The sequence below is a fragment of the Synchiropus splendidus genome, chromosome 7, assembly GCF_027744825.2.
Source record: "Synchiropus splendidus isolate RoL2022-P1 chromosome 7, RoL_Sspl_1.0, whole genome shotgun sequence".
NCBI lineage: Eukaryota > Metazoa > Chordata > Actinopteri > Syngnathiformes > Callionymidae > Synchiropus > Synchiropus splendidus.
The window spans coordinates 27,233,951-27,260,923 of record NC_071340.1 but is presented as its reverse complement, the minus strand read 5'-3'; the positions used below and the strand labels follow the sequence as shown (position 1 = coordinate 27,260,923).

Here is a 26,973-nt window from a genome sequence, read left to right as displayed (position 1 = left end):
GTCCTGAAGGGCCGCACACGTGTGTGGACCAGGGTCCCAGCAGGTCAAGAAAAGAAATCTGCAGTCTTGACCGAGCCAGCAAGGCAAACGAACGGTTTACATTTTGCAAAACAAACGTCTTGTTTTTGTTTGGTGTCAAACTTTGAGGGGACTCAACTGAGCGGGAGACGCAGCAGGCCGGGTGGAGGTGGCGTCTGGGGGCGGGGCTAAGAGAAATGAAAATGGGTCGCTAAGCCCCGCCCCTGGCTGCAGCCGACAGGATGACCAGTCATCGACCGTCCCGCGGTGTGTAGCGTCCGTACCTGCGAGCCAACCGGCGATAACCGCGGTCGCTCGCTCGGCGTCCTCAGCTGGATTTTCTCTTGTACCGAGGGCGCGGGTCTGTTTCGCGGACTTTGCAAGTCCGCCGCCACTTCTTTCCACACGGACCGCCAGCGGAGCCTCGCCTCAGTTATCCTCGCTTTTCGGCCTCGGAGACGTCAACGCTTCTCCCTCGGTTGTTCTCACGGGACCTTTGGAACGATGGCAACTTTAGTTTGGAACTCGTGTGTGGGCGACGTGCACGGACCGCGCAACTCCAAGGTAAAGTCCTTCAACTGCTTCTCTGTCTGAGATTTACGTCGGAAAAAAGCGAGAGGTTGGAACCGACACGGTCCTTCTCCGCGGTAGCGTGAATTCAACTGAGAGCTGGAAACTTCTTCTCATCCTTGACGAGCGAAAGAGTGTGCTGTGATGGATTTAGCTGCAGTCGGGGACTTTTTCCTTCCCACATCTTGCTCCAGTTAAAATGGCCAAACCGCGGGGCCACACATAAACCCGCACGCTGGCGGGAGCCGCCGCCGCCGCCGCCGTCTTCTGCTGCTGCCGCCGCACACGACACCAGACGAGACACCGGGGCGCAGGAAGCGAGTGGCGCCGGCTGACCGTGTCCCGTGTGGGACCATCGTCGGATCCTGCGCCGGGGTCCCCCTGGTCCCGGGCGAGGGTTCGCACACACGCCGACAGCGACAGTTGGTGACTGTTCAACTCAACTGCTGACGAGTCAGCACCTTGATCGATTGTTGTGAACTTGTCAAGCCCCAAGCGGAGCTGCTGTCTCAACAGTCGTTCATCTCCCGCTCCGTCCTCGCGTGAGGTCCGGCTGATCACGTGACGCTCGCACTTGTGGAGTAGACTCGTCACTCCAAACAAAACAAATGAAAAAAGAAAAACAAAGCAGCTGCGCACGCGTGGTTTGGCCGTACATTCATTTGGATTTTATGAGACACTCATGCCCAACAAGTCCATCTTAATGGACAGTTGCTGTTTCAGTTGTTTCAAGTTGTTCACTTGGTTTCTCTTCATCAGTGCAGTTGAAGTGGCCTTGTTGGAAGTCAGTGGGGATATCAAGAGCTTTTGGTCCAGTCAGCGTGGAAGCTTCATGTGTCCAGCAGGTGTTTGTGTTGGTCAGCTCATGCAGGTGTGGCACTAAGGTCGATGCCAGGCTGGTGGGCAGCGTGAGTCAGCGGCTCTTCTCTTTATTCCTCACATCTTTCTGTGTTTCACAGCCAAAGACTGGAGTCAGGGCTGTTGATATGTTGGTTAGGTTGAAGAACGGCTGCAGAGACCAGCTGGTGACATGGGCTTCATGTGTAGACGAGTCATGATGAGTCACGGTAAGAGGAGAACAGTCTGAGGGATGTCCCGACCCAAAACATCAGGAATGTGAGGTGCCACATTTGACAAGCCGCATTAGAGCCATCAAAACACCAGAACACCATTCAAATGTCTGTCAACAACAACAGCAGACGTGTTGGCGAGACGGTCGTCCCCTCCGTTTCACGTGCATGAAGCTAGTCAGTGACCAGTTGACTGACAGCTGCAGCCCTAGATTGAACGGCACAACTTGAACAATAAAGAGACTTAGTTACCAAGTAGCTCAGCAAGTCGTGTTGGTGACCATTTGAGAAACGTTCCGACAGCCTGAGCTTTTTTATTGGCTGGCAAATCACAATGTAAGGGACCCGTTTATTTAGACTCCATTAAAAAACACGGTGTGAAGTGTCCGAACATCACTCTTTCACCACCTAAAGCCAATGTTCTGGGATCTTTCTCACAGTCATTGATGGAAGTGATTCAATATTCTCTTGTTCTACTTGTTATTCCAACAAGATTCAACATGATCCAAAGGTTCAGAGCTCAGACGATTTTCCTTGTCATGAATGACGACATATTTATGCACACTGATTCCTCGTCTCACCAAAAATCCTGTGTACACCCACAGTTAAGCTCTGAAAGACAATGAACAACGCGAACACAGTGGTGTTGCGAGTTGCCGTGCCGCTACTGCAGACTGCTCTCTGAAAGTGCTGACAGCAGCTTACTGTGGCTTCAAACAATAAAGGTGTCTGGTCCCCAGCCTGCCGACCGCCGCGGCTGCAGTCTGGACCCTGAACGCAGCCTCTCATAGAGAGGGATGTTTACGCCGAGCGCAGTGCTGCCACTCATCCATTCCAGTGGTGTCGCACTAAACAGCAACATGTTGTGCATCTGCTTCAGATGGGAGGAGCCCATGAGACTCTTGGACTCCATCCTTCTCCCACTGCTTATCTAAAGTTGGGTCGTGGGGGCAGCAGCTAGACCTAGAGGCCCAGACTCCCCCCGCTCCTGTGACACTAGCACTTGGTTGTGAGCGCCCCCACCATGAAGCGCCCTCCGACCACAAAGTGAAGTGACTGACGTCCCTCAGAATTGGGACGATACTTGATGACGCTACGCTTAAAGGCGGCTCCAACGTTCTCACTTGGTTAGGTGAACCAACGGAGGAGAAATGGGCGGAGCCTATGTTGCGGTGATAGATGTGTCAGAGGTGTGAGGATGCTAACGTTAGCCTGGATGCTAGCCCACTGTTGTTTGTTCAGAAGAAATCCAAACCTACTGTTGAACATCCATGTTGTATTGTTCATGTTGTGCGACACGGTGGAGCATTTGGCTCACTAACGTGTGACACCAGAGAAAGTCAACCAAGGGAAGAGTGGTCCTGGCTACTAACATGTCCCTGTTGTCCTGTCCAACATGGTTTTGAGATGAAGTAGATAGATAGATAGATACTTTATTGATCTCTGAAGAGAAATTCCCATTTCCAGCAGCATGACAGGTGGAAACATAAGGGCAAGTAAAAAACAGCTACAGATAAGAGCATGTGAATGTGTGTGTCGCGAACTAAAGTGCATGTGTGTCTATGGTGTGAGTGTGTAGTGAGTCCAGAGAGTATTTGTCCATTCTATCGTCCTCCCCGAGAGATGTTGAATAGCCCAATGGCGTGAGGGAGGAACGATCTCCTCAGTCTGTCTGTGGAGCAGGACAATGACAGCAGTCTGTCACTGAAACTGCTCCTCTGTCTGGAGATGGTGTTGTGCAGAGGATGACTAGGATTGTCAATGATGGACAGAAGCCTGTTCAATGTCCGTCGCTCTGCCACTGATGTGAGGCTGTCCAGCTCTGTGCCAACAACAGAGCCTGCCTTCCTCACCAGTTTGTCCAGGCGTGCCACATCCTTCTTCTTCAAGCTGCTCCCCCAGCACACTACTGCATACACCAGGGCGCTCGCTACCTCAGACTGGTAGAAGATCTGTAGCAGCTTCTTGCAGATGTTGAAGGACACCAGCCTTCTGAGGAAGTACATGCGGCTCTGTCCCTTTCTGCATAGAGCATCAGTGTTGGCAGTCCAGTCCAGTTTGTCATCCAACTGCAGTACTGTGGTATCCTGGAAATCTCTCCACACTTCATCTTCCCACTTGGTTTCAAGTCAGCTGCGGAGCTCCCTGGGTTTGAAGGGATCATTTCAAGTGGTGACCGGCCAGTGAGGAGGAGTGGGACATGCGACACTGACACGTGAGGCGCAGACCCCAGGGTCAGGGTGAGAGATGGGACACAGCCCTGGCCTCTCCCGTGTGTTCTGGGTCTGACCTGGGCCCTCCACCCAGTTGGACACGCCCAGAACTCCTGGCCAGCGAGGCGTCCAAAGACATCCTAACCCAGTGGCAGACTTGCCTCTACTGGCTTCCCTTGATATGGAGGAGCAGCAGTAGTAAAACATCAGATTCCGTTTCCTCCAGCACAGAATTTACAGTATCATCGTTCTTCGTGTTCATAAATCATCCAGCAAATTCCTCTGCTCGCCCCCACCCCCTCCGAGAGCAGCAGGAGTGTATGGAAGGGATTTTGCACAAGATTTCTGTCTCAGCCTCGGGAACACGGGTCGCCAGCGACGCGGCGGATTTAGGAAGGGGTGGCAACATGTGCCCACGGCGAGCTGATTAAATTGTCCAGACGACAGTAGACAGAAGTCCCGTGGTTACTGTCACTATTCAACATTTTGGACACACTAAACTGGAGCTTTTTCTAATCTTTGGCCATATGGTCGCTGGAGACCAGGAGGGGGGAGGATGTAGGTCAGCCAGATACACGGAAGCAGGGTGGAGGATTAGTCCTGAATGGGAAAGGGCAAGGTAAAAAGGACCATTGTTATGTCATGAAACGTTTAGTGATCTGAGCTGGACAATGTACGAGGCACACCACAGCAGTCGATATGAAAGAATTTAAGTTGTTGTGAGTTAAAGTCATAGCCATCCGTCCATCCATCCATTCAACTGAAACTCGAGTAAAAACAGGTTGCATTTCAGATAAGAGTCTGATTTCCGAAGAGATTTGGGTGAAATCCCTAACTAAGCAGATCTAGAGGTTCTGGGATCCCTGGGGTCTGGACTGCAGACATGTAGAGCTTGACCGCTCATAGTCTAGCGTGCCATGTTCACCCCCGTCGACTAGCCTTTGTTTTACTTCACGTCCGGCGACTTCCTGCAACAGTCTCAGTGGATACTGTGATACTGTTGCTGTTCAGTGGCTGCACCTTCGTAAGAAGGGCACCGATAATAACGACGGAATAAAGCTTGGAATAATAGCCGAGCCATGCACAGGTAAAGCCATCAAACTCTGCCTTCACAAAGGAAGTTGTTTGCTCCGTCTTCAGCAGTTGCTCTTGCTTGCTGTGTCTTGACTTGACCTTGTGGTCTACAGAACAACACCACAGATTCTAGTGGCTGTTTTCCTGTGCGATGGCTGAGTGTGTGGAGCCACTGCAGCCCAGTCATCTGGCAGGGCGATTAGTCGATCACAGATAATATTGATCTCGATTAGAGGCTGTCAGCCTGTTTCCTCATCAGCCATGGACCACACCTTCTCCTCCCTGACCCTCGGAGGCGTGTTCTGAATCTGACTGGCCATGAGACTGAGTGCATCTATTCAACTAGTCCATTAGACTCTTTGTTTGTTGGTGTGTTCGGCCAGTAGCACTGAGGAGTGTGGGGTCTGTTTGTAGCATTAGCCACCAAGCTAACCACAGTTGACATGGTGTACATGAGTCCCTGTGACTCGATCTCGTTCCTCCGTCATTATACTGCTTTTTTTGCGTAGTTGTTGAAGAGTGCGGTTATATTTTTCCACACTGCCGTAGTTCTCATGTTCTTTGTTGTGATTGTGTCTGTATTTTTGTTGATGATATGTGAAACTGTTTGTAGTGTCTGTAGTTATCATTACAGATGCATCAAAAACGGTCAATTTGAAGAAATAAATGGAGAGCTTTTTCCTGGAAAGACTGAGGACTGTTTGTATCGGAGGTGGCACTCTCATGCAAGCCACCGTGCTGATGAAGGAGTGTGGAGCATCACTGTGCCTCGTACCAACGACAGGCCTGACCATGCAGCCGGGTGCAGCGCTCAACTGATGTGAGCGTCAGCCAGTCGTCAAGAAAATATAGAAATGTCTTACGCTAAAATCTGAAGCTAGGCTTGCTCCCATTGGTCCTCCCTCAATGATGTCACTCCCTTTGGATGATGTCGCTTTCTCCTCTCCAACATTTGAATCTCAGGTTACAGAACTATGCTGCCAAATACCTGAATTGTTGCTTTTTTTATGTCCCGTTTACGTCCATGCACATGTGTGGACACACAGAGGTCAGTTGGTCGCTCTAAATAGATGTTTCTGTGCTAGGCTGGCTGAATTAGATCAAGGGTTGGAGACATTAGATGGAACTTCGTCATAGCTGAGCGAGATATTTCTATAAAAGTTTGACTCTCTTCACTCTTGCCGCTCGAGCCTCCTGCGACTCGGCTCTTCTCCTGACTCTGTATGTCTCCACCTGACTTTCACTCCTCTCCTCTGCATCAGTTGCAACTGTTTACAACTGTTGAATATGTAGTGCCTTGCTCACTGTTATTCTCGTGCTATAGTTTGAACGCATGTTCTGTTGCGTTGCTCTCAGTATCAGGTCGGGCTCCAGGCTCATGTCACCTTGCATCCTCACGTCCTGCTGTGTGTGTGTGTGTGTGTGTGTGTGTGTGTGTGTGTGTGTGTGTGTGTGTGTGTGTGTGTGTGTGTGTGTGTGTGTGTGTGTGTGTGTGTGTGTGTGTGTGTGTGTGTGTGTGTGTGTGTGTGTGTGTGTGTGTGTGTGTGTGTGTGTGTGTGTGTGTGTGTGTCTGTAATACCTTCCAAGTGTGGAGCGGTGATCTGCAGATTATGTGGGCTGGAGGGGGGCAGGGCTCCATTTAGAGGATTTAGGTCATTACTGGACATGTCATCATAATACGCTTGTTTATTGTGGCCCAAGGCTCGGTGAAACTCAACCACCTCACGCTGTCCATCGAAAAGATGCGCTGCCATCAGTTCGTCCGTCGGAGAGCAGCACATGACCACAAGATTATGGACAAACTGCGGCGCCGCCTCTGTCGCTAGTGGCTAACAGGCTGCCTCTGTGCTGCTCTAGCTTGGGCGCTAGCTGGACTAGCTTGAACAGCTACAGTCTCGTGTCGGCTGTGAGACCTGTTCAGGCTCCCTTTATGTGGGAAAATGTACTCGTCCGTTTCACATGCTTCTTTATCTGGCTGTTCACCAATATATCCACCAGGGGGAGCAGCCCAGAGTCAAAATCTTATGACAACAACAAACTCCAAACCAACATGGCGACTGTGGAGTCAGCTTTGATCCTGTAGCTCTTGCACAAAAGAGGAAACGGAGGCAGCGTTGTAGGAGGAGGTGAAATATATGGCCACTGGAGGACGGAGAGTTTCCACCATTGTTATGTCTTCTTCCTGTCTTACTAGAGCTACGTATCGGGGAGCAACACTGCCCCCCATGGTTTCCATTGGTACTGCTCTGTTGGTACTGGTCCGTATCCATCAGCTTTGTGGGTTGCGACCCCATCAACACTTTTTCGTTTTCAGATACCAGAGGTGCACAGTGACATCTCTGTTTGGGTTGTGCTGATGTAGCATGCCTCTTTGTTGTTGCCAGAACATGGTATGTGTACTGCAATGCTTTACGTTTCCCAAGCATGAATGACCTTTCCCAAATTAAACAGTTAGCAAAGGGAGAACCTTTGGTTTTAAAGTCAGACTGTAAGGTAATGTGATGCATCTGAGGGTTAGGAGTAGTTTCAGGAACCATTATAACCCATTATTGGGTTACTAACACGTTTCATTCCTAAAACTACATCTAATAATGGTATTTATTGTGTTTATTTATTGTGTGTGAAGTGGGGCCCTCGGGAAGTTGTCCCACGTGGACTTCCTGAAGATGCAACATTCCAGACTCCCAACATGTTTATCTAACTCAAACTGTTTCAACCTCTGCTGTGACCCTCATGCTGTCCATCAAGGCCGCACATACTGGGTTTGGACAAAATAATGGAAACACCTTAAAGCTGAAGAAGCTTCAAGGTGTTTCCATTATTTTGTCCAACCCCTGTATATTCACCTGTGACTCTCATTACACCAAAAAGTAGGCTCAGCGGCTACAAATATCGACACTGACTAGCTCAGTAAGGATTTTAACTTGTAGATGAAGCTCTGTTGTTTCTCAATTCACAAGGTAGTAACATTTCTTTGTAGCTAAACTAACACTTAAATGTAAAAAGTGGCATCTCCCCTGCAAGACACAACGTGCCATTATTTACTCCAGGACGTGGGGACGCAGCAGAGTTGTGTTTTGTAAGCTCGTGTGGCTGGTGGAAGAAACTATTCCACCAATCCAAACTAGCTTTGTGAGCGACGACAAGCACGCAGAGAGGAGAGAAGGCAGGAAACACAGCGCAAAATAACAGCAGGGCTGATCCCGGCCCGTGGTTCTGATCGGGCTGAGGCTGGGCCCAAGTCTACAGGAATAGCTGAGACAGATGGTACCGCGAAAGCCGCGGGTTTATTTGAAGATCGGCTCAGTCATTACAGTTCGCTTGGAGGGAAGCAGGGCTTCCTCCGCTGTCAGTTGTGGCTTCGCTGACTCTCAGACAATGATTAAGTAGCAGCGTGGTCCGCCTGGATTCCACACGACTATGTGAGGCAAAGCTGGGGAAGGTCCAGGCTGCTGAGGCGGCATGTTTACCACCGCTCCAAAATAAGTCACATATCAATATTCCCAGGAAGGGTTTCTCTTCTCTGTGTGTGCTTCCTTAAATGATCAACTTCAAGCAGAGCTACGTGGTGTTTTAGTCCACCCATCCATCGCCTCGGTTTGAGGAAGGTTGTGTAGGGTTGACAATTGTGAAGTACACTCCTGTAGTACACACTTGTGTTTGTAATGTCACACACGCAGTTCAGTGTTAGTGTAAGATGGTGAGTAAGAAAGAGCATGTCTGACTGAGCCGAGTTGTTGGCAGCTCTGATAACATGTCCAGCAGGTGCTGTTGTGAGGTGGGGTTTTTTTCTAGAATATCTATCGTATAAACAAGTGTTTTTCAACCTTTTTCAACACCCTTTGTTAATATTAAGCCCTTTGTTTGATAAGATCCTGAGCCTCCCCACCAAAGGAACCTTTGCCTAAGTGCACTTGTGCCTAGTCAAAAGTTTGTGAAAATACTTGGTGAGTGACACCTGGCTACAGAAAATGTGTCTGTTTAAGAATGTCTCCAGAAAGTGGTGGGGCATATGGCCAAATTATATCATGATTTATTTATGTATTTCAAATGGCAGCGTCACACACAGCGTGTGAACTGCTCATTAGCATTTGAACAAACCAGGACGGTTGCTCCTCATTATCATTTCGTTAGCATATGTGCACTTGTGATCCTGTGAACGCTGACTCAGTAGCATCAGAGCTCAAAGGACACTTTCCTTTTGCAAGCCTGTGCGTCGTTGGACGCAGTGATTGGAGAGGGAGGGGCAGCCAAGTGGTGTCTCTACCTGGGTGAGAATTTATTAGCAGTTACTAGGTTGATATCATGACGTAGTGTACAGTGTTAGCAGCAAGGCCCAGCGGTGTCACCACTGTGTGACCCCGGGTCAGGGTTACGTTTGGCTCTGATGTGTCTGCTCTGCTCTACATTCAGTTCACTCGACATGTGGCTTCTAACCAGGAGCAACATGTTGTTTTGATCCATGAAAAAGAGGCCCAGCTCTTAGTGGCTTGTGGGCAGTTGTGTGTCTCCATTTAGCAACAAAAACAGATGGTTGACAATCACATGGCAATTGAGGAAGAAGCCACACAGGTTTGAGACCTTTTGTGCTCCAAATGACACTGAACACGTGCAGTTCAGAGATGTGTTTGTATCTCATCTGGTTCCACTGGAGCTTCGGTGCTTCAGACTGAAGCGTGGGCACACACACACACACACACACACACACACACACACACACACACACACACACACACACACACTCTCTCGTAGGAACGTCATTTCTCCTCTTGGAGTTTTGGAGTTGTGAGAGGCAACCTCAGGACTCGCAGGCTTTTAGCTAGGAGGGCGTCTGGGCTTCTGCAAAACACGAAAAAATGGACGCCAGATTCTCGACCGTATCTTGGCCGCCAAATTACACTGGTATATGGCGGCATCTGCTGGCCAAACTGCGGTCGAGAATATGGCGTCCATTTTTTCGTGTTTTGCAGAGGCCCAGACGCCCTCCTAGCTAAAAGCCTGCTCAGGAGCTACCTGAGTCTTGACTTGATGTGTAGGCTAGATGTTGAACACTACCACAACCATGGAGCTTGGTCATGAGGATGGAGACCTGAAACAGCTGCTGAAATCTGGAGGTTGCTATATATGTCTCGCCTAAACAGAAACCACTTGAAACCACTTTCAGGTTCAGTCTACTCAGGGTCCTGAATCCCATGCGCTGGTCTTCAACCCCTCTCCATCCTGGATTTCTCTGATTATAGCCGGTGTTTGGTTGTTAATAAGTCCAGTCTGGGTCGTGATGTCCTCCGATACATTAGCTATGTTAATGTAGCACGACGTGCTCAGCTTTCTTCTTCTGTGGTTTGGCTGAGGCGGAGCTGGGAGCCGATGCAAAGTCCTGGCCTGAACCCTGGGAGTATCTTTGTTCTCTTCTCACTCAGAACCGTTGGTGAAGACTGATTCATTTCAAATGTTCTCCTGACTTATTTGTGGTTTGGTTCCAGACATGGGATCACGGCTGCAGAGAACACAGCTGATCTGGTCATAATCCGGTCAAGAGCTAGCCTCCAACCCTCCAACAGCGATGGGGCCACAGAGAAGGACTGGGTGTGATGGGCCTTCGCAGGGTGGTGGACTAACTGCTGGCAGTTGGTGAGGATCAGCATGCCAGGATGCCCATCACTCAGGAGAATGCCCTCAGGATCCTCCCTCTGCTCAAGAAGTGGCTCCGGGGCCGGGACGGCACGCCACCTCAGCTGGAGCTGGAGCAGGAGCCTTGTCAGGTAGGCTGCTCTCCCGTGGAGCCCCAGCATATCTGTGGCCTTCTGACTTGACTTTCTCTCCTCCCTCTACTTGGTTCCAAGGATGGCTGTGATGAGAAGGACAGAGAGGACGGCAGCAGCAGCCCCGTCTTGGGGGACATGTCTCTGTGTCTGGCTGCGGTGGAGAAACTTGTGGAATACATCAAGTTCAACTTCTTGGAAGGAGAAGCCGCCAGCTTCAGCAGCTCAGCCCCCGGCAGGGACGGAGAGGGCTTAGATGTGGAGATCCATGCGCTGTCCCTCACTAAAGACCAGGGCCATGACCTGGAATTTGGCCTCAGCTTCGGAAATATCCCGATTTTTGGGGATCCAGACGGAAGAAAGAAGGGCGGTCCGAGGAGAAGGAGAGACCAGAGTGCCATCATGCACGTGGGCAGCATCTGGGTGACCGAGGTCCGGAAGAAGAGTCCTGCTGCCCGCTGTGGGAGGATCAAACTCCGGGACGAACTCTTGTCCCTGAATGGCCAGCTGATGGTGGGAGTGGATGTGAGCGGAGCGAGGTGAGGACCAGGCGCTCGTGGACTGTTTCTCCATTAGAGCCGGCACAGAAGGTCGAGACTATGTGACCTTGAGGCCCATTCATGCTCTCTTCACGTACGAAACGTTCCCGTCCTTTTCAAACCATGTTACCGTCGCAGCAACAGCAACACTGCCCCCCATCGTTTCAGGTGGTACTGCTCCGTTTGGTCTGTGAGCTTTGTGGGAACGAAATACAGAGGAAATGAAGGCAGAGCATGGACAGAAGGATCCGTCTGGATCTGGATCCGTGTGTCAAGCCTGGCTGCCTCACTTCACGGTTAATCAGTTCCGTACCACACCAAATATGGCAAAAAAGTTTCTTTCACTTAACATAAAATAGCTGAGTGGAACGGATGCATCCACAATGTAGCCGGACCATATAAGGCTCTTGCATATTGTGGCTGTGTTCTGTCTCCCTGCTCCCTCCCCGGCCTCCTCAGCTCGAGGGCCCTGTCCTCACTCAGAGACGTCGTCATCACACTTGTCTGACTGACGGCCTTGAACTCTGCCCTCCACTCACTTTCCAGCTCATCACTGGGGTGTAGCGCCCCCAGGGTTAATGATGCTCGTCCAAAAATCTGACGGCCTCTATCACATTCGTTTAGAGTTCGTTTAAGTGCTGTTGCTTTACAGGGGTGATCTGCCTCAGGCTGTGATGTCATCACTACAGATGGAGAGTTCCACTTCCTCTTCACTGTAAAAATCAACTGGAGATGACACAAACACAGGCAAGATAAAATGCATCCGACTGCTCTGTAATTGACTCCCCGTCCTGTTCATGAGTCCAGACCAGAGTCAAGCTGAGAGGAGTTGTCCTCTGATAACTCAGAATTTACCAGCCTCCCACTCGGGAAGTGAGCGTCTTGACAGTCCATGTTCATGTCTAAGCCTCTTGAAATCCAGCGTCTGACTCAGAACTAATGGTGTACGATGCCCCAACAGCTACCTGGCCGAGCAGTGCTGGGCTGGCGGCAGCATTTCTCTCATCCTGCTGCGGCGGGTGAAGAGGCAGGCGCCTCTGCCTCCCACGCCGGGCCGCGGCGACAGTGGCGATGACGAGCAGTCGGACCGACCTCCCGCACACGACTTCCACAACTCCAGCAGCTGCCAGAGGACGCGCAAGTTCGGAGTCACCTCTCGCTCCTCCTTCACCTGGGACCAGAGGGAGGGTTGCAATAAGGAGGTCCAGAGGTGTCTGAACAGCTCATGCAGGAACGCAGATCTGAGCCCTGCAGACTGTGACCCCGGGTGTGTCCTGACGTCCAGTGTGGCTGCAGAGGAGGCGCCATGGTCTCCCGCCTGCTCGACCCACTCTCACCGCCAGATCCTGGACTCGGCAGGCGACTCCTGCGGCCAGCAGCTGCTGCGGCAGGTGAGGCTGAGGAATCAGGCTTCTGTTGACGATGAAGTGAGAAGACAGTCGGCTCTTTGTCAGGGTCAGGTGCTTCTTAATCTGGTAGGTGGAACACTTGCTCATGCTAACTGGAGCACTTCTGAGAGTCAAGATGCGCCGGCCCCTTAAATGATCTAGACTGAGAGTTTAGTGCGTGGTGCCACCTTACTTGGGCTCCACAGAGTCCAACGATTGGCGTGTGGTCTGCTGGGGTCGCTGCGTGTCAGCAGCGTTTCTAAGGAGGCTGTGTGTGTGTGTGTGTGTGTGTGACTCATGGGATTCGCTCAGCTAGTAAGTAGCATGTAAGTCAGAGGACCAACAGCTGGAGTGTGAGTCACGACGTGTCCGTGGGTTTCATGTTCTCTGGAAGCCGAGGAGACGCTGCCCTCTCACCACTGTGTGTGTGTGTGTGTGTGTGTCTCTTGTGCTCGGCAGTCCAGAGAAGGAAACCACATCTGGAAGATGCACCTGGTCAAAGGTCAGGAGGGTCTAGGCATCAAGATCTCAGGGGGTCGAGGATCCAAGCGCTCACCTCAGGGCATCAACATCGCTGGAGTGGAGGAGGGCGGCGCCATCCACAGGTATGTACAGGAGCCACGTGCATGCCATTCAGAGAGGTCCCAGGTCCGACTCTCTGGGGCTTGTTGCCTGCCTTTACACTCCACTCTTGTGTATTACACCACCTTAAACTGGGGGTTTGTTTCACAAGGTGAGCGTTCTCTGTCTGACGCTGCCAACTTGGCATGCAACAGTTGCAACAGTTTACAGACCAACTGATGACGCGTCGGTAATGTGTCCTGAGTGTTTAAAAATGTAAATATGGTTATGGGAATAAAGACCATCTAATCTAATATAAGTGGGGTCGGGTCGGGGTCGGGGTCGGGGTCAAGTCCTCTAAAAAGTGAGACACTCAGTGTCACGTTTGTGTCGTCTGACTGACCTTCAGACAGATGTATGAGCAAGAATAAAGCAATGTATCAGATGTACGTGTGACGTATGAGACTTGGCTCTGAATGCTCTGGTCTGACCGTCTTTACGTGAGAGAACCAAACACCGGGTGGCTGACCACGCTGGCTGCCGTGTCTCCAGGGACGGCCGCCTGCAGGCGGGCGACGAGCTGCTGATGATCAACGGCCAGTCTCTGGTGGGCCTCACTCACCAGGAGGCCGTGGCCATCCTCCGCTCCACCAGCGGTCTGATCCAGCTGGTGGTGGCCAGCAGGGTGAGTGGCTGGGACTCACCAGACACACACACACATACACACGCTTCCCCTCCTCACCTCCACCCCTCCCTCTGCAGGAGGAGTCAGAGGTGGGCTTCCAGCACTTCCCTTCCACCAGCCTGCCGGACCTGCTCAGCACCTGCAGCTCCTCGTGCTCCGGCTCCAGCGTGACCAGTCACCGACCACCCAAGGGCTCCAGCAGCAGCATCAACCTGCACAGCTACTCCGTTCCCCAGCCGCTGGTGTCTCCTGCTGCTGAGGTGAGGAAGAAGGGCTCTGAGGGAGCTCAGGAGGTTCAGGCTGCAGAGATGTGTCTTGATACTCACAGGTGAAGCATTTTTCTCTCCTCAGTTGGAGAGGCAGGAGGAGTCAAACCTGGCAGAAGTTCCCAGAGGAACCTGCTGCAGCCCCTCGTCCCTGAAGCTCTGCAGTCGCTCGCAGGGTGAGAGTTCCTCACACACAGGAGCCACGGCCACCCACAAACCTTCTCCTGCCGCCGAAGCTTCAAGCTCCTCCACTGACATGAAGGCTTCCGTCATGGCGGCCTTCATTGCCCTTGCTGAACCGACAGTTGTGGTGCTAACAGTGCTAACAGAGACGGTGTTTCTCCGTTACTCTGTGTGAGCCCATGTTGCAGCTGTGCTGTGGGAAACATCAAATTTGACCAAATTCTCATCCAAAAAGCGGTTTCTTCCTGGAACTTTCTAACTCCCCACCCCCCAAAAAAACAAACCAAAAAAATCAGAAGTAAACAGAGGGTGAAGTTATGATGTTTGTGAATTGGTGACAATAATAACGCTAGTTTTCAATCATGAGAAGTAAATCTGCCAACAACCTGCAGCCGGCCTCACGCGGTCTATCTCTTCCTATGTCCAGCTGGAATGTGCGACTTGAGTTCTGTGAGCAACTGACTTCAATCAGGGTGATGCTTCTTTCTGGATTTTTCAATGAAAACTAAGCTGAAAACTGTCGTCATCACCTCCTTCTCCATGGCAAGAATAGAATCTCTCTTTGTATTGATGACCTCTAACACCATCCTGCGATCCACCACGTCACCGTCTCTGACTTACTCCGTCTCTCTCACAAGTGAGCAATAACGCAGCGGCTGTGGCATTTGAAACGCAAGCCTCTCTTGAAAAGAAACTTGAAATGGTTGGAAATCCCTCTCATTTTCCTAAACAAAGTAGCTCCAGTCACTGGAGAAAATCATCAATATATTCACAACCTGTTTTTTGCTGCTCGACCTGATGTGATGAAGGCTATCAGGTGTATTCAGCTGCAGATGTGCTTGGTCACGTGATCTTTCAGTGGCTTGAACAGGCGAGAGTTGAGACAGGTAGAAACCAAGTAAAGCTTTCTGTTTGCACAACTCAGAGCCCAGATTAGGTCAGCACAAAGATCTACACTGGAGCTCATGTGGCCCTCCTGAGGTGAGCGTGAAACCACAACTATGATTTGGATTCCAAATGAAGCCAGAAGTTTATATTCACCTTCCGCCCTTCTGTATTTGAATCTCTTTATGGCTAATGTCCATTTAAACAGGAATGTTGGTCCCTCCAAATAAACACACAGAAGATATTGAGGAAGATGCCTTGTAGTAAAGTGCCTTTTTGAAAGTTTCAAAGTTTAGTCACCACTAAGAATAGCTTCCCCTGTCCATGATTTATGTTGACAATCCATAAATGAAATGTATAGCATCCAACTACATTCGTAAGCCTATAGTAAGCCTATAGTCTCATGGGCTTTTCCCTGTAATATTTCAGTTTTCAAATATTTTATTTCATTTGTTTTTGTCCCCTCCCATCCTCCCGTCTTTTGGCTGGACGGCCCCTCTCAGGAAATGGAGGCAGGCAGTGGGGGGAGTAATGACCTGTTATTATCGCTCTCCTGCCGGTCGCCCTCGTGTTCCTCCTCCTCCTCTCACAGAAGTTGAATGAGTGAATGAATATTTGATTCAGCCTCTCGTGTCAGGATCAAAGACAAGACGTTCTTAGTCAGTGGACTCTTCTTACTTGGTTTCTGGATTGGACCCCCAGCTTCATTTGATCGTCACAGCGTCAAGTTAGTCCAGGTTCCTTGTGTTGCGCTGCGCTCCAGTCAGTCCAGGATGGATCCCATCCTCCTGATCCGCGCCTTCTGCCGCATCTTCAGGAAACTGCTGATCCATCTCCTTACAGGAGGCTGACTGACCTTTGCATGTCTTCTCCTCCAGGGGGCAGCACCCGTCTGGAGTCGGTGGGCGAGGATGACGAGCTGTGTGTGGGGACCGTGCTGAACAGCTGTGAGGTGGTGGAGAAGCCTCCAGCCGGACGAAGGAAGCACTCCCTCCCTCAGCAGCTGGACTCAGTGGGGGGGAGACAGGTAACCTGCCACGCCTCACGGCCCAGTCTGGGACCTGCTCTTCAGTTTCACTCACCTTGAAGTCCACACGCTTTCTCACCCATAACTCTGGGCTGACTGCAGGAGTCTGAAACCAGTGGCTTCATGATTGGTGCGCATTACTCCACTTGGCCTAGTCGATGTTGGTTTCCCTGGATTTTTTTTCTGTTAAAAAAAAGAAAAACATGGGAACTGAATAATAGTTATTACAATTAAAATCTACATTAAAAAAGACCCTGCTTCTTCTGAGCCAAACTGCTCAGTTGATGTTTCTAGTATCTGAACTTCATCCATGAAGTCGGCTGCAATCTCTGACCACAGTCTCCATCAGCTGAGATACACAGGCTGGCATCCTGCGTCAGCCCATGCTTTCACTGGAGAGATAAGTACTGAAGTGCTACTGCATTTGATTTTGTTTGCTGCTGCTGCTGCTGCTGCTGCTGCCGCCACCGCCGTTCCGGCCAACTGGATCAAAGCCTGCTCTCCTGTGTCAGCGGCGGCTGCGGCGGTGCGGCCGGACCAGGGACGGGAAGCTCCAGACAAAGTGTGGAAGTGATGCAACACACAGGAAGTCCCGGTTCCCTGATGAAACCTGTTTGTCCTCTCATCTTTCCCCAGGAATATCAGACTATTAAAAAATCCGCTCGCTCGCTGAGCACGGTTCAAGTGGAGTCGCCATGGCGACTGGCTCAGCCGTCTATTATCTCCAGTATCGTTCTGATGAAAGGCCTGGGCAAGGTGAGCGCTCCGCGGCAACACACACTGTGTGTGGGGGGGGGTCTGATTTATCCCGCTTTGTGGGGACCCATTCTTGACATAACACTATCCTTGTGGGGACCATTTTGCCGGGCCCTACAACTTAAGCCTGAATTTGAGGATGGAAACTTCAAAATAAGCGGGTGATTCTAACTGGGTTCCAGTTTGGTCCAGAGCCCTGGTTCAGGTGAGCTGTGTGTTCAGGACGGAGGCAGGGGAAAGGGTTATATCAGTGAGAGGTCCTCACAAGGCGTAAAAAGACTGCATGTTGGCAGCTTCATAATGTGTGATTCATGACAAACATGATAAATACTGTCAGGGATCCTCTGAGATCCATGTCTGATTGGCTTCATGTCCCATTCCTCGGTCTAATAAATGGGATTCGTCTTCAGATTTCACGACGCTTGTGACCCTCCTCCTCCCTCGTGGTGATGTCTGGTGTTTGGTGACTGCAGGTTAGATTATTGAAGCTAATAGCTCAGGACCTCTTTAGTGAAGGTGTGGCCCACAGCTCCAGTTAGACTGAGCGAGACTGAGAAAGGAGAAAAAAGCTGCGACAACTTATCACTGGTCTCAGCATGGGTCCGACCTGACCGTCACTACAAGACAGAATGAAGTACTGCTGAAGTGAATGGAAAGTGCTCTTTGAAGGTGTAAGAATGTAGCTTCACCTGGTGAAGCTGAGAGAAGCGTCTCTGAGAGACCTGGCCCAGGTGGCAGCAGGATGAGGGCTGTCGACCATGAAAACCACTGGCTGATGCTCCTGTCTCACCTTGAACTCCTCTGTGCTGTGCATCTCCATTTTCTTTTGATGACATATGAAAGATGAGTGCGGGAGGTTGAGTTAGAAAAGCCCCCCCCGTGACCCCTCAGCTGCAGTTGTGGGGGTCACTGAAGCGCAGCAGCTCCCACTAGTGGTCACACCTGTAACTTCATGTGCGCAGGGCCTGGGGTTCAGCATTGTCGGAGGTCAAGACTCGGCTCGGGGTCAGATGGGGATTTTCGTCAAGACCATCTTCCCTCACGGAGCTGCAGCTGCTGACGGCCGACTCAAGGAAGGTGAGCCGAGCGCTCTGTCTGATGTCATGGCTCTGGACGCTTCTGACCGGTTCATTAGAGAAACTCTGAAGTCACGGGGGTCGACGACCGTCGTTGTTGACTCCACCCACCGCCTGCTAGCATGAGAGCTAGTGATGAGCTATTGAAGCCTCTGAAAACAGCTCCCTCATTTTCTGAACCGTCAGATGGATCGTCATGTTCTGTAATCTTTGGCATATTCACGCCACATCACATCTAGAAATCTAACTGTTTGTGTTTACTCAGTGGAAGTTAACAAAATGGCTGCCTGACTCCAAGTGCGCTTCTCCTAATGTGTCCAAGCAGAACTAAGAGGCAAATGATGCTCAAATGAACCCAGTGTTTACGCTTCCTGCATGAATTCTGCCGCACTCCAGTCGAAGGGAAGGTCTCACGACGTGTGGTCGGTCTGTTGTGCGCAGGAGATGAGATTCTGGAGGTGAATGGAGAGTCTCTGCAGGGACTGACGCACCAGCAGGCCATCCAGACCTTCAAGGTAGGTCCTCTCAAAGTATCAGCACGGGTGTGTGTGTAAGGCTCAGAAGTAGGTCACGACAGGAAGTCGCCATCGTGCTAGCATCGTAGCAGGTGAAGCTAATGATTTAGCCTGACTGTGAGTGACTCATGTGAGTCAATGGGTCAATCTGGCCTTGAGACCTGACGTGTCACATTTGGTGTGAACGTACCTTAAATACCTCAAGTTCCACTCAAGCATCAGCGTCTGCCGTCACGTGTCTCCATCTCTAGCAACTGAAAAAAGGCGTGGTGACTCTGACGGTCCGGACCCGACTGCGCAGTCCGAGTCTGACGCCCTGCCAGACCCCCACTTTCCTCAGCCGCTCCAGTTCCCCCAACTCTAACACCAGTGGGGGGACCCCGGTCCAGACGGGGCCGGAGGACCCCGATGTGAAGAAAGGTCTGGGGCACGGACCCAAGGACTGCATCGTCATGGAGGTCCCTCTGAACAAAGGTGAAGACGCTCATGGCACACAGACACGGCAGGAGCAGGGAGGGGAAGCTTCTGGTTTCACTGTGTTCCAAGTCCAATACGTGCTGGTCCTGTTCCAGAAGCCGGCGTGGGTCTGGGTATCGGGGTGTGCTGCCTCACCCTGGAGAACTCTGCCCCCGGGATCTACATCCACAGCCTGGCTCTGGGGTCTGTGTCCAAGATGGACGGGAGACTCAGGTGCGAAGCTGAGACTGATGATGCGTACAGAGAATCTGCAGCTCATGCTCACCGTCATATTGTCGTTTCACCTCTGAACTCTTCATCTACTGTAGAACACTTTCCCCCTCACTGAATTAACAGTGAAGACATGAGCCATGTAGTTTCAGAGTCCCGTTCATGGAAGCTCCACGCAGCAGCATGTAACATCATGGCTGACGAGTGGATGCCACAACTGTGGTTTTTCCTCTTCACATATGAGATAATATGGTGTTCCGTGTCACCACTGCTGTATTGGAGTACACGCCCTGTTCCCCCTGTTCTTACCAAAACACTGCCCCTGCTTTCAGCCTCTGTCAGCTAAGTGCTGTTAGCATGTGCACTGTAATGCTGGACTCCTTCCAAGCTCAACTCCTGGTCACGTGGATGAAAATATTCCCCAGTTGTTTGATAAGGCGCTGCATGGTGACACAGTATTTACTGTCTCAACACTGAACATGTGCATCATTTACCTCTGAGAAGGTGAACAGCAAATGAGCTCTTGGTCTGTCGGATTATATCCCTGAGGAGCTCCGTTTGACTCCCACACTGTTGCCTCTTGATTTCTGTCTTCAAGCACTTGGGTGATGGATCAAGAGACCTTCCTGAACCAGAGTGTACGGAAGCTTATTGCATTCATTGAATTGGAAAAAAAAAGAGTTTTTTGTGCTAATAATTTCTGTTTCCAGTGCAATACATTTATTGGTTTGTTTTGGGGGGATTTTTGGTTTTGTTTTCCAGAACCCTGCAATTAATGGGATGGAATGAAGTGTCTGGAGTATTCAGGGGAAAATGAAATACAAAACAATAAGTTCACATGTTGTTTGGAAAAACAGAAATAATTGGCACAAAAACCAACCAATGGAAGTTTTTTTCTTCAGATGCATGCAACTCACTTCTGTCCACATATGAAACCCTTCCCTTGTGGTGCGTGTTCAGCTCCAGCCTCACGCGTGGTGCAGTCAAATCACCTCAGGTCTCAGTCCAAGTGAAAGGGTTGGCTTTGATGTTTGAGGGCTTAACTGCTTAACTGCTGTTGAACTGCATTGGTTCCATCACCCCTGCTGACTCTTGCCTCTTGAAGCCGTGGAGACCAGATCCTGGAGGTGGACTCGGTGAGTCTCCGTCACGCGGCCCTCAGCGAGGCCTATGCCGTCCTCAGCGAATGTGGCCCCGGCCCCGTCAGCCTGATCGTCAGCAGACACCCCAATCCAAAGGTTTGTTTCTCACCTGGACCCTCAGCGTCTCTGCTCACACGCGGATAGAGAACCTGTCTCCTCATATTCCGTCCCATGTTTTTAAATCTGCTGACCTCTGAACTGAGAGCACATGAAGCTCTGCCTCTGCCTTCATCTGTGGTTTGTGTTTTCAGGTTTCTGAACAAGAGATGGACCAGGCCATCGCTCGATCCACTCAGAAAGTCAGCAAGAGCCGACAGTCTTCTCTCTCTCAAGGTCTGACCGCCCTTCTGCAGTCCTCACCTGTAGTAGTTCACCTGGCTCCCCTCAACACTCTCAGTAGCTGGAGCTTTCTTTGACACGTTCTCCTGACCTGCTTTGATGGTGCTTCCTCCCACTTGTCCTCTCATTTATGAGTTTCGCTGGTGACTGGCTTGTTTGGGACCAGCAGGTCAGTGTGGGAGGAACCTGTCCCCAGCGATGAGGGAGAAGCAGGAAGAGGGGTCTGCGAGCCTCAGCTGGACCATGAAGCGGTTCCTGGAGCCAGCCAGTCGGGTGCGTTCTCGCTCATCCACCTGCTGCTCCACCTGCGTGCTCCTCTCTGACAGGTCTTCCCCTCACTCCTGTGCCGCAGGGCTCGCTGAGCTCAGAGAGCGAACTCTCCCAGTACTTCTCCCAGGATGTGACCAGCCCCCACTTCCTCTCCAAGCCCATGCTGCTGAGCTCCAACAGCGACGAGGCGCTGCACCATCAGAGCCGCAGCACTTCGCTGGAGGACCACTCTCCTCAGCCACATGGTAACGTCTGCTCCTTGCTCTAGTTCCCCCTCACTCGTGAAGAACAGAGGTGAAGAGGAGAGTGCAGGTGGGGGGGAGGTGGGGACGGCTGTGACAGAAGAGTGACGGCTGGAGTGGGACAGGACAGTAGAGAGACCTGCCGTGAGGTTGCAGTGGTCAGAGTCAGAGTAGAAGGTGCTCATGGCTCTTTGGGAGGGTCATGACATCAGAGAGGCGGCTCATGGAGAGGTCTGGAGACAAAGTTAGGAGAGAGGAAGACCAGGGTCATGAATGAGATGGAGGAGGCATGCGACCAGGGAGGATGGGAGCAGATGCTGAGAAACACAGCTTCATAGTTCCTCAGTTCCAGGACAAAGTCTGAGTCTCGTGAGTCTGAGTCTGTTGAGTCTCATGAGTCTGAGTCTGTTGAGTCTGAGCCTGGTGAGTCTGCAGCCGGGTCCCACTGGTCCAGTGTAAGAAAGCAGCCGTCATGCGTCCCACCCCTCAGCCTTCCTGCTCTGCCTCTGCTTCACTTCTGTGGTCTCCTCTAGTCTACAGCTCCTCTCTGCCTGAGGTGGAAGCTCTGGCCCTGTTCCAGCCGGCCCCAGATGGGACTCCAGTGGCTCCCGAATCCGTGTCCGTGCGCAGCCCCCTGGTCCATCAGAGACGTGTCCTGTGCTTGGACAATGAGCTCAGTGATGATGAAGAGTCAGTGCACGCTGGAGCTTCTCAGCCGTCAGTAGATGCTGCCACAGTCAACGGTCAAGAGTGTGAGGGGGCTCCGGCGGGGCTGCGGGGGACCCAGGAGGACGGTCCCGTCACATCTCCAGCTTCTGACTCGCCCTTCATGCCGATCTGGTCCCAGCTGGACTTGACCCCAGAGAGTCCTAGTGGAGGAGACGAGGGACAGCAGGAACCAGGGCCTTCACCTAAACCGGAGCATGAAGCTGCGACTTGGGCGACGAGTGTTCTGAGCGCCGAGTCAGACTTGCTCCAGCAGCCGAGCAGCAGAGCTTCAGCACCGCCTCATCTGCACGACGAGAATGGAGACGACGGCAGCAGCGAGCTGGCCGGTGTGTGTACTGTGGACACGGTGACTCTGACCCGGCGGGGCGACGAGTCCTTTGGCCTGGACCTGGAGATCATGGCGTCCCCTCTGAAAGTGGTCATATCCAGGCTGAAGAGTGGAGGAGCTGCTGAGCGGGTGGGTCTTCATGCTCTTGCTGGTGGCGTGAAACGTGGTCTTCAGCGGTGACTGGTCTCTCCCTCCAGGAGGCGAGAGGAAGACTGTGTCCCGGCGATGAGGTGGTCACTATTGGAGAGAAGCCAGTGAGTCGGTCCAGCTACCAGGAGCTCTGCGACCTTGTGCAGAACCTGTCGGAGACGCTCACCCTGGAGGTCAAGAGGCCAGTGTCAGGTGAGCGACGACCTCAGACCGAGGTGTTGGTTCATCATCATGGCATGATGAGCGTCGTCCACCGCGTGGCTCACCGACGGGACACGAGTCGCATGACGTCATTGCTCCTGCCGTCGCTTCATTGATGCATCCATGATGTGCCAGATTGCTGATCCCAGCGCCATGTTTTCCCTCTCGCACCTCCAAGATTTAGGAGAACCCCGCCCTCGTCCACTCCACTCAGCTGGCTGTCGGGCCACGGTGACTATGTGACTCTGCTGCTTCCCCAGAGCTCCACGCTGTAGCGCTAGCTTCCTCCCTCTCTCTCGTCTCATAGTGTAGTTGGTGTAGTTGTGTGGTGATGGCTGGAGGTTGCTAGTCCAACGCTGCAGGTGTCAAGTCGGATTTGTTTCATTCACGTTTGACAGGTTATTGGGGAAAAGCTTTCTATAGTAGACTAGACATTTAATCTCAATGAATCGCACTGAAGCTGAGTGAACTCACGATTAACGGCAAAAGAATCGCTCCTTTTGTCTGTGTTCTAAGTGTAACTCAAACGCAGCGTGGCCAATAGTGTCTCCTCCTGCAGACGTGTGTTGAGTGCAACAGAGCAGATACTGTGAGGAGTCACCTCGGAGGCCACATGCTAACAGCACGACACTGGGAACATCATTGGCCTCTCTGGTGCGGATGACACCTTCCTTTAACCTGCAGTCACAGATTCATCGGGAGCTCACTCTGCTTCAGTGCACTTAGTTGAGATCAGAGATCCATTGACTGCCGTGACATGTTGGATGACAAAGTCACATGACTAGAGTCCAGCTAAAACACGTGAGTTGAATCTCACTGAATGTGTTTAAGGGCCGTGTTTCGTCTGATCTTGCTCATCATAACTGGGCAGCTGCCAACAGTGGTCCCCTCCAGCAGCTTCTAGCCATGGAGTCTGCTCACTCTGGCTCCTTCATCTGCATGCTGCTCTCCACTCAAGCCTTTGGCTACCTGGTAACAGGGTTCAGCCATGGGGTGGCGCTCTTCCGCTGCAGTGCTGGTCTGGGCCGGTCCATAAATGTTATGGCGGGAACTGGAGTCTCAGTGCTCAGCTCAAACCAGGAGGTGCGAGGCTCCAGTGGCTCCAGTGGCTCCCTGCTGCCCGTGCAGGCTCCCTCTGTGTCACTCAACATGAGGAGTGGCCCCGGGAGCTTGAGTCCCCAGCACCCAGACCCTCTCACCGTAGTCCGTCCCGTCATGTGGAGCTTGTCACTGTATGGAGGCTTCAGCTTCAGTCCACAGTAAATACGTTCTTCTCCTGTCCCCTCAAGCTGTAGATGGACTCTCCTGCGTGATGATGTCCACTGGACCGAGGCCTGCAGGCCACGGCCCCTCCCACCCAGCAGATGTCGACAGGACTCCGGACTGTCCCGGGGACCCTGGCGGGGGCCCCCCTCCTCCCCCCCTACAGGGCAGTCCCAGCCGGGACCCGAGCCCCAGCAGCAGCGCCCGACACTCAGCAGTGCCAGACGCTGCTGCTCAGCACTGTGGAATGGTTCTGGAGGGAGGCCCAGGTGACCCCAGAGATGAGTGCAAGCGTATGTACCCCAAAGTAGAGGACAGTGACTCACTGGACTCCAGCGGCTCTCCAGAGCTCCAGACTGCGGCCGCTGGCTCTCAGCCCTCGTCTGAAGAGGAGGAGGTGGAGCTGTGCCAACAGCCTGACACAGGACCCTCAGGTGGCTCAGACCTGGGAGCTGGAGATGAAGTCTGTCAAGAGTCGCCCACCCCACCCGCCAGCAGGGGGCGCTGTGATGCGCTCATCGAGTGTGTGCAGGTCAGTCCGGGGAGTCTGAGCATCCACACACAGAGGGAGGCCCCTGATCCAGCCAGGGGGATGTGGGGCTCCCGGCTGTCGCTCATGAGCAGCAGGAGACCGGTCAGTCCTCTGAGAAGGTGTGAGCTGAGCCTCGTGGATGGAAGCGCCAGAGTTGGAGCCCCGCTCACACGTGAAGCCTCCAGACTCAAGGGCTTGAGCATCAAGAGTCGACACAGAGAAGCAGAGGCGGAGCCGTCTGGCGTCTGGCGGCCTGACGGGCCCAGAGAGAGGAGCTCCTCCCACAAGCCTCCCACCCAGAGGACCTTCATGGAGGTCCGACTCTCCTCTCTGGCTGCTGCCACGTCGCCGGTCCTGTCACGCACTAGGACCATCCAGGAGGAGCCCATGCTTCCTGCCCCTGGAGCAAACGGCCTGAAGGACGCGCCGGCGGCGAGCGCTGCGTGTTTGAAGCCCGGCTCCGCCCGACCGCCCAGCGGACGGTCCTACACGTCCAGGCTGACCTTGAAGGCAGCAGAGAGGAGGAGCTTCTTCGCTGACACCAGCCTGTCCGTGGACTACAACCCCTTCTCTGTTCAACACAAGATCAAGTCCTTTGAGAACCTGGCTACCCTGGACAAGACCGTCTCCAGAACCTCTGAAGTCACGTCTTTTGCCTTGACGTACCGAGCCATGCCGGCTCAGAGGATCTCAGTCCTCGGTCCTGCCGACGGAAGGGCCCGGCAGACGCTGGGAGCCGACGCCTCCTCCTGCCCACCTGCTCTGATGGACACGCCCACGTCCTGCAGCTCCAGCGTGGCGCTCCACACTCCACCCGTGCTCCGCAGGAAACACGCCAGGAGTCCCAGCAGCAGGACGCGGCAGCTGCGGGCGCTCAGCATGCCGGAGCTGGAGAAGCTGAGCATGGAGGACTTCACCGAGCTCCACGCAGCAGAAGCCGCCCAGCATTCAGAAGAGGAGCGCCCCACCGCGCTGAGCCAGGGCTCCGCTGGCTGGTCGGTCAGGTGAGGCTGGTTCCTCAGGGGCTTGTGTTTGTGTTTGGCTGGATCTGACGGAGCTTGTCTGCAGCCTCCGGGAGCTGAAGGCCTCCCCAGCTGCTCAGAGTCGACTCCAAACTCTGCTCTGCTCAGAGAGCTGCCAGTCCTACGTGTCCCAGCTGCTGCAGAGCTCCACGGCCGCCTCAGAGGTGGAGACAGTCTCGTCAGACTCTTTTCCCAGTTTGGCCCGGGTTGGTGACCAGTCTCCCCACAGGTCAGTGACAAAGTTCACGTCGTCCTCCTGAGCAAAGAGGAAGGAGCAGGTCTGGGCTTCTGCGTCGCTGGGGGATCTGACCGAGAGCAGAAGACCGTCACGGTAAGACCTGTCTTTGACTCGGCCGGAACTCTTGCTTCAGGTCTGTCTTGGTGTCACCAGGTCCACCGGGTCTTTGCCAAAGGTTCGGCTCGGCTGGAAGGCACCATTCAGAGAGGAGACGCTCTCTTGTGCATCAATGGCAGCGAGATGGAGGGTAGGACTCACAGGGAGGCGGTCTCCTGCCTGCACCAGGCCAGGAGCGCCCAGCAAGCCTTCCTGGTCATCAGCAGAGGCGCCGGAGGAGGCGCTGTGCAGCAGGGGGACGCCAGCGCTTCCAGAGAGCCGCCTCTGGAGGAAGCAGGAGGTATGAGCCGTGAGTGGTGCGGCCGAGTGGCGAGACTCGCGCTACACACGCCTCTGTCCTGCGTGTGCAGACAGTCTGCTGGCCGTGGAGCTGCAGAAGACCTCGGCGGGCCTGGGCTTCAGCCTGACAGGGGGGAAGTCCTCCAGCAGCGGGGACCGGCCTCTGCTGGTCAAACGCCTCTTCCAAGGTGACAAGCCAGAAACTGACGAGGAGGATCTGGAGGCCACTCCAGCACGTTATGTTGGATTCTTCTCAATCTCTTCCGTTGTGTCCCTCGCCAACAGGTGGCGCTGCTGAGCTGTCCGGCCTCATCCAAGTGGGTGATGAGGTTCTGTCTGTCAACGGACTTCCTCTGACAGGCCTCATGCACCATGACGCCTGGAAGATCATCAAAGGAACCCGAGAAGGACCAAACCACCTCATCATCCGAAAACCTGCCGCCTGACGGACGGCGCCCCGCGTCCTCACTCCTGGACGCTGATCTGCTTGACCTCTGCGTGACCTGTGCTGTGAAAAGTGTTTGCTTTTTTTGGACAATGCTGAGTCATGATTTTTTATGGGAGTTCTTTCAGGCCTCTCTGAGGTGTTTTTATTCTCAAGGCTGGATTTTTTTTTTAATAAAGTGAGATTGTGAAAAGCACCGTCGGTTTTTCATTTAAAAATATTTGAGTTTAGTTTTCACTTCAAATAACTTATTTGAGGAAAACTTTTTTTCACCCTTCGATTTTGACCCAATCCCAAATATGAAAAATCTTCTTCATCTTAAAACCTCTTTAGAGAAAAAAACCCACTATGAAATCATCATGAAAAAAACAAAGCCAAGCACAGATGGGACAGGACTTTCC

At 52.6% G+C, this 26,973-nt stretch overlaps 1 protein-coding gene across 1 annotated transcript; it reads left to right on the top strand.

The window, feature by feature from the left end:
* The first annotated feature begins 257 nt into the window (after positions 1-257).
* pdzd2 (PDZ domain containing 2) lies at positions 258-26,761 on the top strand. Its single transcript, XM_053870885.1, has 26 exons — positions 258-582; positions 10,429-10,707; positions 10,789-11,246; positions 12,208-12,637; positions 13,094-13,239; positions 13,748-13,880; positions 13,958-14,140; positions 14,232-14,322; positions 16,093-16,241; positions 16,878-16,997; positions 17,960-18,074; positions 18,515-18,588; positions 18,840-19,062; positions 19,161-19,278; positions 20,381-20,513; positions 20,669-20,750; positions 20,923-21,029; positions 21,109-21,271; positions 21,802-22,454; positions 22,523-22,667; positions 23,966-25,475; positions 25,540-25,657; positions 25,723-25,824; positions 25,885-26,128; positions 26,199-26,315; positions 26,413-26,761. Exons 2-26 carry the CDS (start codon positions 10,597-10,599, stop codon positions 26,571-26,573), a joined length of 5,886 nt encoding a protein of 1,961 aa, XP_053726860.1. The 5' UTR covers positions 258-582; positions 10,429-10,596; the 3' UTR covers positions 26,574-26,761.
* Positions 26,762-26,973: the final 212 nt, after the last annotated feature.